The sequence below is a fragment of the Egretta garzetta genome, unplaced genomic scaffold (genome assembly GCF_000687185.1).
Source record: "Egretta garzetta isolate BGI_Z169 unplaced genomic scaffold, ASM68718v1 scaffold598, whole genome shotgun sequence".
NCBI lineage: Eukaryota > Metazoa > Chordata > Aves > Pelecaniformes > Ardeidae > Egretta > Egretta garzetta.
In genome coordinates, this window is record NW_009260621.1 from 2,202,119 (window position 1) to 2,219,682 (window position 17,564).

At 38.8% G+C, this 17,564-nt stretch overlaps 1 protein-coding gene across 1 annotated transcript in view; it reads left to right on the forward strand.

Annotated features, from left to right (window-relative positions):
- DNM3 (dynamin 3) overlaps nucleotides 1–17,564 on the forward strand; it is a 144,297-nt gene that overhangs the window by 15,675 nt on the left and 111,058 nt on the right. The window contains exons 7-13 of the mRNA XM_035900753.1: nucleotides 1,391–1,533; nucleotides 5,330–5,465; nucleotides 6,785–6,852; nucleotides 8,311–8,449; nucleotides 10,297–10,383; nucleotides 12,375–12,445; nucleotides 16,064–16,112. Of these exons, the coding sequence (XP_035756646.1) occupies nucleotides 1,391–1,533; nucleotides 5,330–5,465; nucleotides 6,785–6,852; nucleotides 8,311–8,449; nucleotides 10,297–10,383; nucleotides 12,375–12,445; nucleotides 16,064–16,112 (693 nt within the window). The remainder of the gene's footprint in view (nucleotides 1–1,390; nucleotides 1,534–5,329; nucleotides 5,466–6,784; nucleotides 6,853–8,310; nucleotides 8,450–10,296; nucleotides 10,384–12,374; nucleotides 12,446–16,063; nucleotides 16,113–17,564) is intronic.

Here is a 17,564-nt window from a genome sequence, read left to right on the forward strand (position 1 = left end):
TCAGCAGGATGCAAGAACTTGCTTGTATCCTGCAATTTTGTCTATGTTTAGGATGTTTTGTCTCTTTTTATATCTTGAAAGTTTAATCTACCATTTTTTAGTTTTGAGACTGGAGCATGAGCTGCATATACCTTTGGCCTGTCTTACCTGTCCTGCCTTGCATTACTTTATGTATTATTTAAGTTTTTTGTGAGTTTTTTTGTAAATTCGCCTATTTCAGAATGAACTGTTGGTCTTTTGTTGCTACTACTGCATGTAGAATGTTATACATAGGGAGATCTATTTAAGTTTTGTCCCTAAGATATTAGGGACCTATTAGTGTTTGTGATTTCAGGTAATATTTAAATTTCTCTGCATCCACAAGGTGGTGCTCCAGGGAAACTCCAGCTTTTGATTTTGTGACTGTCAGATCTGCTGAACAACTTTTATTTTGAGTTTGCATATTTTGGTATATGGCATTCTTAATGTGTAGCTTGTCTGACTGGGGTTGGGAAGAGGGTTTGCAGCATTGTGCAAGAAGTCCACTTTGGTTTTAATCAAGGAATGGGTACAATGCATGAGAAATTTATGGCACAGGCAAGACCTTGATAGTGCTGTCCAAACACGTTACAACATATATATGCAAAAGCGAGCGAGGTAAGTTAAACACAGATCTGGTAAGCCTTTTTCTAGTCTCCTTCTGTTTATTTCCAGTACTTTCAGGTATATTTTCAGAAATGAAAGCCTATAGTCTTGAGTGGTAGAAACTTTTTCAGCCAAAAAAGGTTTAAAAAAGGTAAAGTTCTATAATCATTAATATGAAGGCAAAATCTCTTCCCTTTAGCATACTTTGTACAACAGAGCAGAAATCATGTGGAGATGATTTTTGAGTGGTGTGAGAGTGCCAAGTAGGTACTCTGTACGTCTACACTTCCTTCCATCTCTGTTCTTAATGGGCTTTGGATGCTCAGAATCTCTTCCTTGTCCCACATTGCCTTGTGGCTGTAAAGTAAAGGAGTTGTCATGCTGAACAAGTATATAGGGAATTGGGAAACGTCCCTTAGGAAAACCAGCAAAATGGGAGTGGTGGCATCAGTGCTGAGTGATGAGATGTCATTTCAAATTAAATATGTAATGTATACAACCTTTTCGTGTGTCACTAAACAAGTATGTAGTAACAGCACTCAGCGAGTGAGAGGATGAAGGAATTTTTCAAGCGTCCTTATACTGTGTATGCAAAAGGGATATTGTATTATTCTTTAACAGTCTCCATTACTTCGAAGATCAAAAGGAACTATACTGGTAAACTAGCACAGGTCATGGCTGATATGCTTGGCAGTCAGAAGGAAATAGTTGTGTCCTTGCTTTCATCTTTATTAACGATATAAAAGGACTTTTATTTGCTTTTTAGCAACTTACCAATCATATTCGGGATACCCTGCCAGCCTTCAGAAGCAAACTTCAGAGCCAGCTGCTTTCTATAGAACATGAAGTAGAGGTATACAAAAACTTCAGACCAGAAGATCCAACCAGAAAAACAAAAGCCTTGTTGCAGTGAGTGTCTAGTCTTTTGTCTGCTTTTCCACTTTGTACAGATTTGGTTTGCATGGTTGTTTTTTTTTTTAATCTTTCAAATAGGTTTAAATTTAAAGATTAGGATATGGTTAAGGATTCTGTATGCAAACTCCAAAGAATTCTGTGCTGGATGTTCCAGAACACTTTATTTACTCTACAATTTCAGCAGGGTTTTCCCTAAATCAATTTCAGTAATCCTAGAAAAGAGAGAAAGCAGAACAGGAGATGGTACAAAGGTGGGCAACATAGATGATCAAAGGTAAGAAACTGCTTCTGATTGTATAGAGACATTCTTCAGCCTGCCATAAAGATGACCTCAAGCAAGGGGAGGAGATTGTATTAGAAGTCTGTAAGATGAGGAGTCTGAAAGAAGAATAGGGAATGCGTCTTTTTTCCAATATAAAAACTTGGCTATCAAAAAGAACTTGAAGATGGCGAGATTAAAATTAATCATAGATGGTGGTCCTTCATGTGATGTGAACCTAAGCCACAGAGCTCTTTGCTGCAGGAGCTGATCTAAAAATTCATGTGCTTTCAGAAAGCAGCTAGGCAAATTCTTGGGGATGGGGAAAACATTTATGGTTAGTAAATTCCAGAAACCACGAACAGCAATTCATTGAGGCCAAGAGAGTATTCTGGAAAATTATTACTGTGTGCTTGCTCTGTTCTCTTGGTGACTGTCATGATATGGCTTTTGTTCAGCTGTAATGCAGCCATTCTTATGTTCAAGTGATAGTGTATTTAGATGGGTGAAAACCTTTTTCTTGCGGTTTGCCTCTGAGTGTGCATCTGACAACTAGCAGCAAAATAGGTGATGTCATGTGCCACCTGTGCTTGTGTTAAAACTGACCTGGCAGATGTTGGACCCTTTTGGGCTCAAGAAGTCATGAACTGAATACTGTTGTTTGTTGGAGGAACTGCAGCAATTTCTGAAGCTAGATTATTATCGCAAGTTCTGAACTAGAAAGCTTTTTCACTGCTGAAGTCACTGTCCAGTTTGGGTCTTATCCACAAAATAAGTGTGTCGTGTGTTGTCCCCCCCCCCCCCCCCCCCCCCCCCCCCCCATCTAAACAAAAAAAGAGACACATGTAAAATCTACCTAGCTCTTCTCTCTTACATGACTGTTGTCACATTCCTACTCTGACTGATTTCAGAGGTTTTCAGCCTTCTCTGTTCTCTGGGATACATGGTAATAACACTGGATTGTGAAAATGTGTAAATTTCGAGTAGGATTTGTTCTCTAATTATAAGTCTGGAATTCAGAAGACAGAATGACTTCACCTGAACTAGAGAGACTTCCTTGAGCAAGCTTAAGACTCTGACTTACTCCTTGTTTTTGTAACAACTGTGTCCAAAAAAGTAGACATAAGTCTGTCCGTCATGACTTTACTTCAGATATTTTGGTTACAAAAACAGAGGGACATCGCCTTTGACTCTTCCATGACGGTACAACACAGGTGGATTTTTTCACTCTGTATGTTTGGTGACTTAACTGCTAGAAACACATATGAAATATTGTGAATTGTTAGGTGTTGCTGGTATCTCATGCTTGTTCTACTATTGTAACATGTTCTAAAGGAACAATAATTTAAATGCATTTCAGCCTAAGTCATCCTACTTGATATTTCTCTGCATAGTTTTTTATAACTCCTTCATTATAAGTAGCTGCTATAGGAGAAATTAACTTCTTTTGTCAGTAAAATTTTGGGGTGTGGAAAGTAACATAATTAGAACCCTTTCCTCCACTTCTTGAGAACAAGTTCCATAATCATAGAATCATAGAATTGTTCAGGTTGGAAAAGACCTTTAAGATCATCAAGTCCAGCTGTTACCCTAATGCTGCCATCCCACCACTAAACCATGTCCCTAAGCACCTTGTCTGCCCGTCTTTTAAATACCTCCAGGGATGGGGACTCAACCACTTCCCTGGGCAGCCCATTCCAGTGCTTGACAACCCGTCCAGTGAAAAAATTTTTCCTAATGCCCAACCTAAACCTGCCCTGACACAACTTGAGGCCATTTCGCCTCATCCTATCACCTGTTACCAGGGAGAAGAGACCAACACCCACCTCACTACAGCCTCCTGTTAGGCAGTTGTAGAGGGTGATAAGGTCTCCCCTCAGCCTTCTCTTCTCCAGACTAAACAACCTCCGTTCCCTCAGCCGCTCCTCATCAGACTTGTGCTCCAGACCCCTCACCAGCTTTGTTGCTCTCCTCTGGATATGTTCCAGCAACGCAACATCTTTCTTGTAGTGAGGCGCCCCAAACTGAACACAGGATTTGAGGTGCGGAGTACAAGGGGATGATCACTTCCCTACTCCTGCTGGCCACACTATTTCTGATACAAGCCAGGATGCTGCTGGCCTTCTTGGCCACCTGGGCACACTGCTGGCTCATATTCAGCCGGCTGCCAGCCAGTACCCCCAGATCTTTTTCCGCTGGGCAGCTTTCCAGCCACTCTTCCCCAAGCCTGTAGCGTTGCATGGGGTTGTTGTGACCGAAGTGCAGGACCTGGCACTTGGCCTTGTTGAACCTCATATGGTTGGCCTTGGCCCATCAATCCAGCCTGTCCTGGTCCCCTGCAGAGCTCTCTTCCCTTCGAGCAGATCGACACTCCCACCCAGTTTGGTGTCATCTGCAATAATGCATGTGAGGAAAAAAAAAAAAAAAATCTGCCTCAACCCTTAAGATGATCTTAAGTTTCTGCAGTCCTCTTCAAAAATTGAGCCTGAGGCCTACACTTAGACTGTTTCTATAATTCTGTTAACCTGGCCATGTAGGTATCTGAGGGTTATGTACAGTTGATATGCAATGTTACTTTTTGGCAGAATCTGTCATTTAAAATTTTATGATCAAATGCCTTTACTTAAAAAAAATAAAATTGAGCTGTCCATGAACCTTCCATAACTGGAGAATTTCTCATGTGTGTTCTTCGAAATGCTCTGTCTGCAGAAGTCTAAGCACAACCAAGTAAGCTGGAGCTTGTGGTACTGACAGGTGCCATGTTGATGTGTTCTTGGGCTAGCTTTTTGGCATAGGAAAGTAAGTTCCTTAGCAGTCTCTTCCAAATTTTCCAGCACTGGATCAGCTTAGTGGCTTGATTCACATCATGCTATTGGACTGCAGCTTTTTGAGAGATATTAGAAAGATCAAAGGGTCATTGTGGAGAAGTAAGCTCTCTCTAGACGGTATTGTTTGCCATAAGATTGGAGATTTTTGCTTGTGGTGGTCTGCCCTGTTGAGCTCTGCAGTTTCTGTAACAGCATCTAAATATGGATGTGCTTTTCTATTCAAATACAGTAAGTATTGTAACTTAAAAGTCAGGACTTCTATTTGCTTATCCTACTAAAAACACTCATCACTTTTTCTTCTCCTAAAAAAAAATAAATGTATGTAATAAATACTGGTAGCAGTTACAATTTTGTGATCATTGATAAAACACAAATGTAGCCTGGTACCCTGCTGTATTTGTAGCTGACTTTACAGCTTAATAAATAATTTTTCTTTTTTTTTTTTTTTTAAATACAACATCTGTGAAGAAAATAATATACTAAGCTACATGCTGCAAGAGAGAAGGGTGTAGGGGTCTGTGTGTAGGTATGGGTTTTATGGATTGGCAGCTTGACTGAATGAATTGTTATAGGTACTTTTGTCAATTCCTAAATAAGCTTTAATAGGCGCTAGTAGTCACATAGTACTGAAGTAAGAGTTGGTAGTTGGCATGCTTAAATGGTTGTGTTTGGTCTTTTTTCTCCCCCCCCTTTTTCAATTTAGGATGGTACAACAGTTTTCAGTGGACTTTGAAAAAAGAATCGAAGGATCAGGAGATCAGGTTGATACACTAGAACTTTCAGGAGGTGCCAAAATCAACCGTATTTTCCATGAACGTTTTCCTTTTGAACTAGTGAAGGTATTTATCCATCTTGCTAGTCTGCTTTCTGTTTTATTTATGTATTCTTATGTTCATACTGATAGTAGTAAAGCCAAGATAAGGTCTGATTGGAAGAACATGCTCTTAACTGTGGAAGAAATTAGTTTAAGTTATAATTGAGACATTTGGCTTTGTTTCTAGTTTTGGATAGTGAAATACAGGAATTAGTCAGAACTCGGACTATAATTATATTCTATTTTCTATGCTTTTTTTATTTTTTATCACAAATGGCATTTTCCTTCTGGTTAGACGGGGCAGACAACTACACTTGGTAAGTTTAAGTTGTGTTCAAGTAGCTAGCACCCATTAAAATTAGAGCTATGGAAAATAGCCATTTTCTGTGTGTTCTACGTCCTGTATTCAGTGCATTGAACCAAAGCCAGCTTTCAGTCCTACACTTTCATAGTGGGAGGTAGAGCAGAAGCAAATTTGATGTTTTGAGGTAACTTTTCTCCTCTTGATACATCTCTTCTTGCTTAGCCATCCTTTGGGTAACAGAATAAGTGGAGGTCCAGTGGGGTGTGAACTAATGAAACCTGTTTTCCTATGAATTTGTGTTACATATTCTTTTTTCTTTCACTGCAGTGACTTCAGCTTCCCCTCACAATGAACTCTACTGTATCTGTAGTCCCCATTCTTTTATGCTTTTCTTAAGCTTCCTTTCCACCCGTTTTATGTTCAACTGTCTTGACATCCCCTAACTTTCAGTTGAGTAAGAACCAGACATGGTTGTGGCTGGTTCCAAGGTTTAAAATGTGGTAGGTCAACTAGCAGTCCAACAGAACAGATGGCAGTTGGGCTTAAGTAATGACCCTCTCATTTGCGATAATGCTAACTTCTCTTCCAGCTAGCTGGCTTTCAAGAAACTTAAAGAAAAGCTTTATAACTTCGTAACTGAGATCACTGCTCTTAAATTTGGTTGAAAAACAGTAGAATGGTAAGGGGAGGATAAACAGACCATAATCAAAAGAAGTTGCACCACTTTAGGAAATCAGGCTTAAAAAAATAAGTTGCATCTTCCAAATCCTGTTTCTGGCTTACTCTATCAACTCTGCAAAATCGTTCCAGCTATTAGTATATCTGGAATGGATGGGTGCATAATTTTCAAGAGTCCTTACTGTTGCGTGTAGCCTTAGTGTTAAAATGTTTTAAAATACTTATTCTTTGTTTAGTGTAGTTAGAAATTAATATTTTGCCAGCTGAACTTGCCTGTCTTCCAGTTATATTGAGAGAGGTAATATTTTCCATTTTATTAAAAATTTCCTCTAATATGATCTCATACGCTTTTGTTCCTCTAGATGGAATTCAATGAGAAGGAACTGCGGAGAGAAATAAGTTATGCCATCAAGAACATACATGGTATCAGGCAAGTGCTGCCATGTTTTCAAGCCCAGTCATATTATAGAGGGTGTGGTCTTTTCAACTTGTGGGCAGTGGGCTGTTGACTGCTAGACTACTTTACTAATGCATTGCTCCCAGCAGCTGACTTTTTTTCTCCAGTCCCTTACACTTCTGTTTTTCAGGTAGCTCTTTTGGGCCAAAGAGTTGGTTTGCCCCAAGAGGTTTAATTTACCTGGAAATGCTGGAAAACTATTTTACAGAGAAAATATTTTTTTTTTTTTGGTATTGTCTGCAGTTCTCTTAAGCCTGTATTCCTGAAACATCATAAGTGTTAAAGGGAAAACTTGTGTGTTGATGTGGAATAAACCTTTCAGCTTTTGTTGCAGCAGACTCCTTGCACTATCTTACTCCCCTTTTTTCTCAACCATTTCTTGAAATGACTTATTTACAAGTGAGTTGGCTGAGGTTTCACTTTGTGGATATGTCTGCAATATATCAGTAGGCTTGGGAAGAGGAGGTTTGGTTTTTTTGGTTTAGAATGACCTAATTATTTCACTTGGGGACAATCAGTCTACTTTGAAGGGACACTTTATCAGATGCCTACTCTTTTTTTTTTTTTTTTTTGTTCTTTTGACAATAGAACAGATTCAAAAAATCTTGGGTTCTTTTGTGGATTTGGTTGGTTTTGGTTTTTTTCTTCCTCTCTTTCTACTCATTTGTAAGTAATAGCTTTTGAAAGCATTGCTACAAGCTTTGTTGTTCTTAGTGTTTTGGAAAATGGTCTTTGCGTTACTTCTATAGTAAATTCCCAAATGGTTGACTGTAGTAGCTGTGGTGCAGTATTTGAACTTTTCTGGCCTTATTGATGGAAAGGTCTTGAGCAATTTATGATACGGAACTGATAGTTTTGGGCATGGTTTTATGGTTTGCTTTTTAATATAATTTATCTAGCAAGATAGACCTTTGCAAGCAGTGTTTGAAAGGGAAGTAAGGCCTATTTGTTTAGAACTGGTTCTGCGAGGTATCTGTTATATAGGTTCATATACCCTGCAGTGACCAACTGTGAAATTCTCCATATAGGAGTCTGAGTAACAGAACCATATTTCCTGTCGTGAGTGAAGAGAAAAGTGCAGCTGTAGGATTCTTATGGATTTGCTGTACAAGTGATTGTGCGTGGAGTGCTGCAACTGCTATTCATCCCTCTTCTAAGGTGTGATGCACTGCTGAAGAGGCTTTATTGCATTGTATCAGTACTCTTTAGAGTTCTTGCAGTCATCTTCAGGTCGTAGGGCATGTTTCTACTTTTATATTCTTACTCACAATGACACTTCTTTAGAGAAAGGAGCAAATTTAGTTCTGTGTAGGGTTTGTTATTACTCAGCTGTAAGCCTCTGAAAATGAAGATACAAGCAATTCAGTAAAAAAAAAACATTCCTTCAGTCATGTTTTTATTACTGTTTTACATATTCTTTTATGCCCACAGAACAGGTTTGTTTACTCCAGATATGGCGTTTGAAGCCATTGTTAAAAAACAGATAGTCAAGCTGAAAGGACCTTGCTTAAAAAGTGTGGATCTGGTGATGCAAGAGTTAATCAACACTGTCAAGAAGTGCACTAAAAAGGTAACTTACAAATAGATCTGGTAATGTAAGTATCACGTAATGGTATGGTAGATAATATAAAGCCTGTCTTGTCTTGCATTTTACAGTACTGTAAGACATTTCTGATCTAGTCACTTGTACAGAGTAAGACTAAAGTAATTACAACTTTTGCAAAACTCTCAAAAGAATGTAATGCTGGGAATGTTCATTTGATTACTGTGTTTTGAATACATATACACACACCTTAAGATGGGAGGTTTTTTTGAGTCAAGAGTTGTCCCCAGTTTCCTCTTTAAAACCGTGTTTTCAGTGGTACTGAAAATGGAACATAGGGAGCATTTCCATGGATGTGTAAATCAGCACAAAAAATTGTACTATAAAGTTTTCCTTTCCAGCGCTAAAAGAGGAAGAAACAGTGAAACTTTTCTAGAGCAAAAGCCTCAAATGTGTTCAGAGATATCTATCAAGGAGAGAAAAATGCTCTTTCTATTTTGAAACTTTACTAGGTAGCACCACAGTTCTTTGCAGTGTAATGGGTCCACAACTTTTTTCATACACAACCCCAAAACATCTGGTCTCCAGCTGTCAAGTTAGAAGTGGAAAGCTAGGAAGACTTTATCTCCCTTGTACTTGTACATCCATGCATTAGTGTTAACAAATAAGCTTTCTGCACAGAAACGTTGAATAATTCGGTGGTAAGAACTGCTGAGCATTGAAATTCCTGATGTGAAAGTTGTGTGCATCAATTAAAATTTTAACTCGAGATCCTGCAAGTGTAATAAATTAAAAAACACATTCAGCAAAACTAAACACAGTATTGCTATGAGTATTTGGGAATGGTTTTCCTGAAATATGTGCTTGGGTTATTGTATACTCTTAGAATGAAACATCAAACTTCATGCCCCCCTTAGCTGTGGCTAAGGAAGCACATCAGATGTATTAGTATGAAGCTTCTTTTTTTCCTCACACTTTTCACCTTCATAGGAAAATTGTCATCTGTAAACACTGTGACTTGCTTGTCTGGAGCATTGACAACTAATGGTTGCTGATTTTCAATTCTCTTTTCTCCCATTACTCTGTGATATTCTAGAAGATCCCTTTGACTTGTAGACTTCTTAGCTAGCTGGCTGCTTTTATTGTCTCACCTTCTGTTCATCTGTTTTTCCCAGCATCTCAGAGTGCAGGGTACCCTAATAATAGCAAGTTCTGGGATGTCAGCACAGGTATGCTGAAGTTGTTACAAAATATCTTTTTGCATCCTTTGCATTTTTTTGAATAATGCAATTTTTTTATACCAATGAGCAGTTAAAGGAGTTATTTCTTAAAACATTTTGAGCAGAGTTTCCATTTTTTTTCACTTTTGTCAAGGTTTGGAAGATATGGCCTTGAATTAATTGTGCAGATTCTTTTCCCAGTGCTATTGGCCAGATTTACTGTTGTGTTTTGCTGTTTACATTTTAAAGTCTTTATTGAGATGTAAAGATGTTGCCACAAGGTGGAGCCTTCAAAGAACAAGAAACTTGGAAATTTTTTAAAGCGCCACTCTGGACTCAGGCACAGTAGAAGAGAGAGGCATGGAGAAACCTAACCCCAAGGCTGATAAAGTGTGCTTCACATGTCCAAAGTGTCTTTTCCTCAATGTTCCATGGAGCAAAAGCACAGAAACAATCCTAGGTTTTAGGTCTCCCCAGTTTCTATGGAAAATGACCGTTAATGGCAAGTAAGACTTGCTTTTAGTGTAGTTATCTTTTAGCCCAAGCATTTATAATAATTGCTTTCTTCCAAAGAGGAAGACTGGAGGCGCCCCCTGTTTGTATGCTACCGAAACCACCCTGCAAGTGTAAATTTCTATTAATTTTGCTTTTCAGTTGGCAACATATCCAAGGTTGTGTGAGGAAACAGAAAGAATTGTTGCTGGCTACATTCGTGAAAGAGAAGAGAAGACCAAGGATCAGGTGAGAATAAACTGGAGGTCTAACAGCTTAGGGAAGTGTGTGAAGGAGGAAAGTGCTTATGCACAAAGTAGGCTAAGACAATGAAAGTTGGGTTTTTTTAAATTTTTTTTCCCCAGCAGGCTGCACGTTTTAGAGAGGCAGAGAAGTTGCTCCTCTACCATTGACCTTTGACAGAGGGGAATTGTTACAGAAAACCTGGTCTTTCAAGATTATTGGTAGCTTAAAGTAGTGTTGGCCTGTTCCTGTGCCACAGTGTGCTGCCATCTTAACTGTGCCACAACAGTTATTTGTGGGAAATCAATTAATGATTAAATGAATACCCATAGAAATACCCAGCCTTCTTTCTACTTTGTTTCCATATTTTTTTTTAACAGAGCCATCCTGTGTTCTAATTACAGCAAGGCCCACAAGTAATTCTACTGGGACTCTTGTGGGAGTGACAAGCTTTCCTTCAAGTTTAAAAAAACAAACAAACAAATCAGTGAAACTTATTTAGAACATTTATCACCCAGCTAAGCACTCCAAATCCAGGAAACTTCAAAGCTTAGATTATGTGTGAGAAAATCCACTGGAAGTGGAAACAGGAGCCATTGTCTGGAGAGTGCAGAGTGTAACAACAGAAACATTTGGGGAAGAAGAGCTAGGCAGAGCTCCTAAGTTATTCTGGACTCCTGGCTCCCTAGCAGTGTCCCTGTGTGAGCTAGGGAGCTGTGCAGCTTTTCCTGCTGCTTTTCCTGAAATCTGTTGTGTGCATATAGTCTTGAAAATAATTTTTTAAAAATTGTACTTGCTGGGCTCGTACTTGCAGGCAGTTGTAGTTAGCACGTTCGGTTATTTCAAAATTTGGAAGACAATACAAGTTACTTAGAATAATTGAGTCTTTTTTTCTTATTATTCTATTCTTCATTGTGTGCACATACCTGGCAATTTCCCAGAACAAAGTACAAAATACCAGCTTTCTGTAAATGCCAAGAATTGGTCAAATAGGTTATTGTCACATATTCACATCATTATTTATGCTGTTAGCAGTTATCATTAGTAAATCAAAACATCAGTGAGGATGTTTTCGGAGGTAAGAGCTAGACTCAGATACCCACTATCTTTTGATTTGAGTGAGGCACCTAATATCTTCTGGAAATTGTGAGGAATTTGGGAGTGATGCTGTGTTTGAGGAGCTGTACAGAAATATCTCTGTACACTTTGAAGTGATTAAATGCTACCATTTGGTAGAAATAGCTTTCTTCCTTGCTCTCTGCTGATAAATAGAAGTCTGAAAAGTTGGGAAGTGCAGTCTCATGCATGTTCAAGAAGCTGTTCAAGGGTGGGAGTGAGCAAGCAAGTTCTTTGCCGAGTTAGATTATCAAGTTTGAATCAAATTCTGCTTCTGGGCTATTGAAGGACTAGCAAGTGATAAGCACACAAACCATTCATTCTGTTATTTCATTGACTAGCCCATCTCTCAAGCCAGATGTGTGCACCAGAATGGCTGTCTAGTACCTGGACTGTATATTTTCTGGGCCAGGGCTAGCTTACCTATCACTTCTTTGTGTACTACCTAAAGAAAATGTAGGTACCCTGATTTTAGGTTTAAGGTTTGGGTTCCTTGCTGCCTTGGCTGGAATGCTACAAATAGCATTTGCTGAACTTGCAAAATGTAGAGTTAGCATCTATGTTATATACTATTAACTTTCTCTGGTCATGTATGATTGACCTTAGTGAAGTGGATAAGGGCCAAGATAGTGAAAAATGGGGTCCGTCAGGAAAAAAAAATAGGAAGAGGGAATAGCTCTTCTGTAGTCTAGCTTATTAAATAAGCACATGAACAGAAGTGGTGGGATTTAGAAAACGTTGCTTTTGGCTTGAATGATTGCGAAAGCAATATTCAATAATGCAGAAAACTCAAAAGTTCTGTTCTTTTCTCCCTTCCTTTTCCTCAATTTCTCTCCTCCACCTCACCCACCCTTGTTTTGCTCTGCTGTTTCCCCTAACAGGTGCTGCTGCTGATTGATATCCAGGTTTCTTACATCAACACTAACCACGAAGACTTCATTGGCTTCGCAAAGTATGTATATAGAGACTTGGTTATAAAGACACTGTCAGTTGGAGTTTTTTTCCTTTTTAACTAAGTTCAAAACACAAGTCCTGAAGTGGGACAATGAAGATGCAAGCTGCAAAGGCCCCAAGGTGCAGGAGCATGCACTTTTTCAATATACACGGTGTTGAACTCTGTCCCACTTGTAGGGGTTTCTTTACCCTAGTTCACAAGTCTGGTTTTGCTGAAGCTTATGTCTTGATCTGGAATCATGTGCATCTGAGGAAGCAGTTTTGGCAAGCTGATGCCCTCACTGTATCCATTTTAGGACCACAGAAATTTATAATATTGGTGGTCTTTCCACATTGTTGTTAATGCATATTTTAGGAGCTGTGATTCTGTGTGAAACAGTTTTGCTCAGAGTAATGGATGCCACTGAATTATAAGTGTGCCTGCTGTTTGGCTGTAGAGAATAATAGTTGCAGAATGTCCTGCAGGGCCTGGTTTGACGTTCTCCTCGCTTAATTGAAAAAGCTGTGAGAATATTCTCCAGAATGTTCTCCCTCAGCTTCCAGCAATTTGTGCCTCAGGGACTTCATACCAACATTTTGACACTAGTAAAAACATTAAAGATGTCTTCACTCTTTGAAGAATAAATGTTCCTTCAGTCATATTCATGCTGTATTTGCCGTAGCAGTGTTTGGAATCACAACAGGTTTCATCTGTGTGGGATGCTGGCAACAAAGTTTGGCACTGCAGTACATATTTGCTATCGCCTATTCTAGTTAGCACTGTGAAGGAAGGTCTACATCTGTGGCAGTATGCCTTGAAGGTTTAAAATGCGGAGTTCAGTAAGCTGAGAGGGGAGAAGGCAAAGCCAGGCACTGTTTATGTGTTTGGCTTGAGCAACTTTCTCTAGAATTGTTTGCAGGTCCTACATATCTTTATCAGTTCTCTTGACAAATGACAGGATGTTGTAGGAATGGTAGCTGGCCTTCTAGACGTCAAGATAACAACTTGCCTGCTGTTTACTTCTCTTCATCCTTTTCTGACAGGAAAAAAGCCTGCTAAAAACACTCCATATATATTCATGGTGTGTGTTGTGACCTTGGGAAGTGACATAGTCCAGCCCCCTGCTCAGAGGAGGGTCAATTCTGAGTTCAGACCAGGTTACTCAGGGCTTTGTCCAATCAGATCTGGAAGAGTTCTAAAATCAGAGATTCTCCAGCCTCTCTGTGCAGACTGTTCCAATGCTTGCCTCTCCTCACTGTGAAGATTTTTGCTTGTGTCAGGTTGGAACCTTCCACATTTTATTGTCTAGGATTCTGGAGTGCCACATATATCTGGAGCTATTTCATTACATCTCTGCCCTGGAAAAATCCTCCCCATGGGTGCTGCTGCTGGGGCCTTTAGTTCAGTCTGTGGTCCTTACTGCTATGTCTTTTCCAAGGAGTTGCAGTGGCTGAGTTCAATTTCTTGGGAAAGCTGCTTCCTCTTTTGCCAGTTGAGATCTAGAAATCCCCAGCCGCTGTGCAGAGGGCATAAGCAGATAACAAATGGCTTTTTGCTTAAATTCACTAATAAGTTTAAGCAAGTGTTTCTATAGGTTGAAACTGATGGGAAGGGAATTATCTTTGTTGACTTGTGCTTAACTGGAAGAGAAAACTTGGATAACTAAGGACAATTTAAAATGTAAAATACATTCTTTTATGGGCTAAACAGTAGAAAATACACATTTTAAACTATAATCATGTTATTGTTATAGTAATTATGTTAGAACTAGAAAATACAGTATCTAAACATCCTGGACTATAGATGCCCCAGATTCCCTACTGTTTCCTTTCTTTTGCTGAGTCTTCTTGCCAGTTGTCTCATGTGACTGCAGTGTTTTCTAAGTGTAAATCCTGTGAACCTTGTTCACAACAATGAGAGGCCAAGACATTTCAAACTACCTTGCAAGCATTGTAGGGCCTAGGGCAGGTACAGTGCAATGTGAATTGACTTGAGAAGGATTTAAGTATGCCAATATTTAGAACAACTTTGCATAGTTAGGAAATTGTGAGATCTTAAAATATTAAAGTTTGTCTCATTTAGCAGAACAAGTGGTAAAATGTTGGGATTGGGTTTGTTTCCAGTTGATGTAACTCAGATGTAGCCTCATGCTTCAATCTGCATAAAGAGTAATTTGTATTTAGAACAGTAAATAGAGGACCAATTGCTGGGCTATTTCTAAAAGGCATAGGTTTCTTAGTATGATGTTAGTGGTCTAATTTTCCCAAGTGGTCTAAGGTGATAAAATAAAATTAAAAAACAAAACAAAAAAAATCCCTAACTGAACCAAAAGAATGGCAATTAGGTTTCCTAAAGCCACCTCATGCATGTTTCTCAAACAACAGATCGGAATTGGTGAGTGGTTAGTGTTGTGTTTTCTGTGTGTACATATTTAATCATAATTTATGCACCAAAGCTTATGCAACTCAGACGATGCACCAGAGACATGCAGTGTTGTTTGGTCAAAAGGATCTGGATGACTGAGAGCTAAAGCCTAGCGAATAGGCATGTGGCATAAACATCCTTGTGGGTCTTCTCACAGACAGCATGTGGACTGCTGGTTTGATAGAGGGCAGGATCAGAGTTGGGATGGGGCTGAGTTTGGTGCTTCGGCAATTCTTTGGAACAGCAGCTGTGCTCAAAACAGTGGCAGGGTTGGCCCATAGGCTGTGATCCAAGTACATCTTTCTTTCTTACTCTTCCAGAGCAGTGTCTGTAGCTGATCTAATATGTATGCTTTTTTCTTCAGTTAATCAATTCCTGGTGAAATGGTATGATCTAATCCAAACAAAACTTCCTGTTAGCAGTGGCTGCTCTGGTGGTTGAGTAGCCAAAGCCTGCTCTCTGAACGCTTTTATTCCTCTTCTAGCAATATTTTAATTTTGTGGCCTAACACTCAGAAGCCACCACATAATGCAAATGCTTTTAGAATTAATGGCAACTTGTATGTATGTTTTTGAGACAAGAGTATGTTTTGTTTCAGGAACAAAGATTACCATAGTTCAAGAATTGAGCAAAATATTTAAAATATGGTTTAATTTCAAATATGCTCTATTCTTATATGATTCAATTTTTTTGAACCAGCTTTGTGATGGCTTGATCCATTGGTTATATTTACACCCTCAAAGTGCATATAAATATTAGAATAATATCCAAAACAAACTGTCAAGACAAAACTATTAAGGAGCCTCCAGCAGGGGAGGATTTTGTTGTACTGCACTAAATAACAGAAGTGGCTTGCTTTTAGTCTCTTTTGAGTATTTATAGAGGCTAATGTTTCCAAAGTTACCCACAAGAGCCATAATTTCTCTGTGCTTTTAGTAACCTTTACCAATCCAAGTAGGATGTTGTTACAAAGGAGATGACTAGTAGGAGCAGTCTGCTGTGCATGTCCCTTCTGTCCTAAGCAGGCATTCCTATACTGTAAGAAAAAGTAGTTGAAGTATGCACATATATGCAATGATTTTGCTGTGTTTCTTTGTTACTTTGGCTTTCTGTGTTGGAATCAGAAGTAACTATTACTGCTAAAATCTATTCCTCGGGAACTGGTTTAGTTCAAGTTTCTTCAGTATAACTCTTTTCCTCTGCTTCCCTTAGTGCCCAACAAAGAAGCAGTCAGGTTAACAAAAGTGCAGTGGGAAATCAGGTAGGCACCTAACAGAGAATGGATAATGGCATGCGCAAGTTAATCCAAGCTGTTTGGTTTTCTTGGCTGTGTTTATTTGTTGTAAGTGCGTCATTTACCTTTTCTGCTTCAAACATACATAAAGTGCGTCATCATCACCTTGTTTTACTGAATTTTTCAGAGCCACCTGACTTTCATTGTTATCACCATTTATTGTTTAATAATTCTGCTAGTGCTTGCACTGCTGGTTAGTGTCTCCCCTCCCACGCCATTTAGTGCATCAAATCTTTCATGATTTTTGTCATTAACTGCAAACTTGTGAATTTCAGAATCCAAAATGCTGGTGAGTACTTGCTTGTGTGTGCTTTGTCATAGTTGTTTTACTAGTTCTTGCATGTTCACAGCTTAAGAGCAGTGAAGAGGCAATTCAGCAAGCAAAAGCAGATTTGCCTTTACCTCTTCTGAAAACTTTCAGCTGACTTCACAAAGGTGTTGATTATGTACCATAGGCCTCTCTCAAAGTAAACAAAGAATAACTGGTTGATGGTCTCAGATTGATTAGCATTTTCACTGAGATTCATTAATGAAATTACTTGTTTGTTTCTTTTTAATCACATAAGAATATGGGATTGATTCTGCAAGATGCTAAGTGCTCCTGAGCTTTGCTTCTTTCTTTGCTTTTGTGTGTGCCGGGGTGCTCAGTACTTCACAGGATCAGTCCTTTTTTTCATGTGAGATGAAAATAATGAAAATGCTACAACCTTGAGGGTTTCTGCTCATTTTGAGGGTTTTGCAAAGTCTTAAAAAGAAAGAAAATGTTACGGAATTAGTATGTGCTTTAAAAGGAAATTAAAAAAATCTAGTAAAAATAAGACCAATATTGAATGTCTTCCTGATGTTTTCATGTGCAATTTGGTCTAACAATGCTGAGGAGGTGAAAGGTCAAGGTTTTCAAATGTGACCAGAGTTTAGGCCCCTCAGGTGATAAACCTGACATTTCAGAAGTCTCCTATTCTGCTGTTGTAGATGTGAGTTCTAGCATTTTTTGAAAACTTAGTCAAATCATTCTGGGGATAGAAATCCAACATCTTCTTCCCACCAAGAAATTGCTAATTACTTTTGATGTGTCATTTAAAATAATCTATTAACTTCTTGGATGTGATGGTCCCCCATAGACTGACCAGCATGAGTGGCATTTTTGATGTAGTATGTGGTTTGGACTAAAATGAAAAAAGTTGGAAGGTCTAAACACTGAAATGGCTTCAAAGACTAGTCTCTCTCCTCTGAGGAGAGATTTCCTTCTTATCTAGCTGTTCCGGAACATGTGTCAAACACAACAACGGTCATCACTTTGGAGGGTCCCATAAAAGGAAAATTGACCAATTATCCGACTCTTTAAAAATACACAAATAAAAGGAATTATTAAATTAAAAGGAATTAAAAAATTAAGTGAATGTGTTCTCTCTAAAGAAG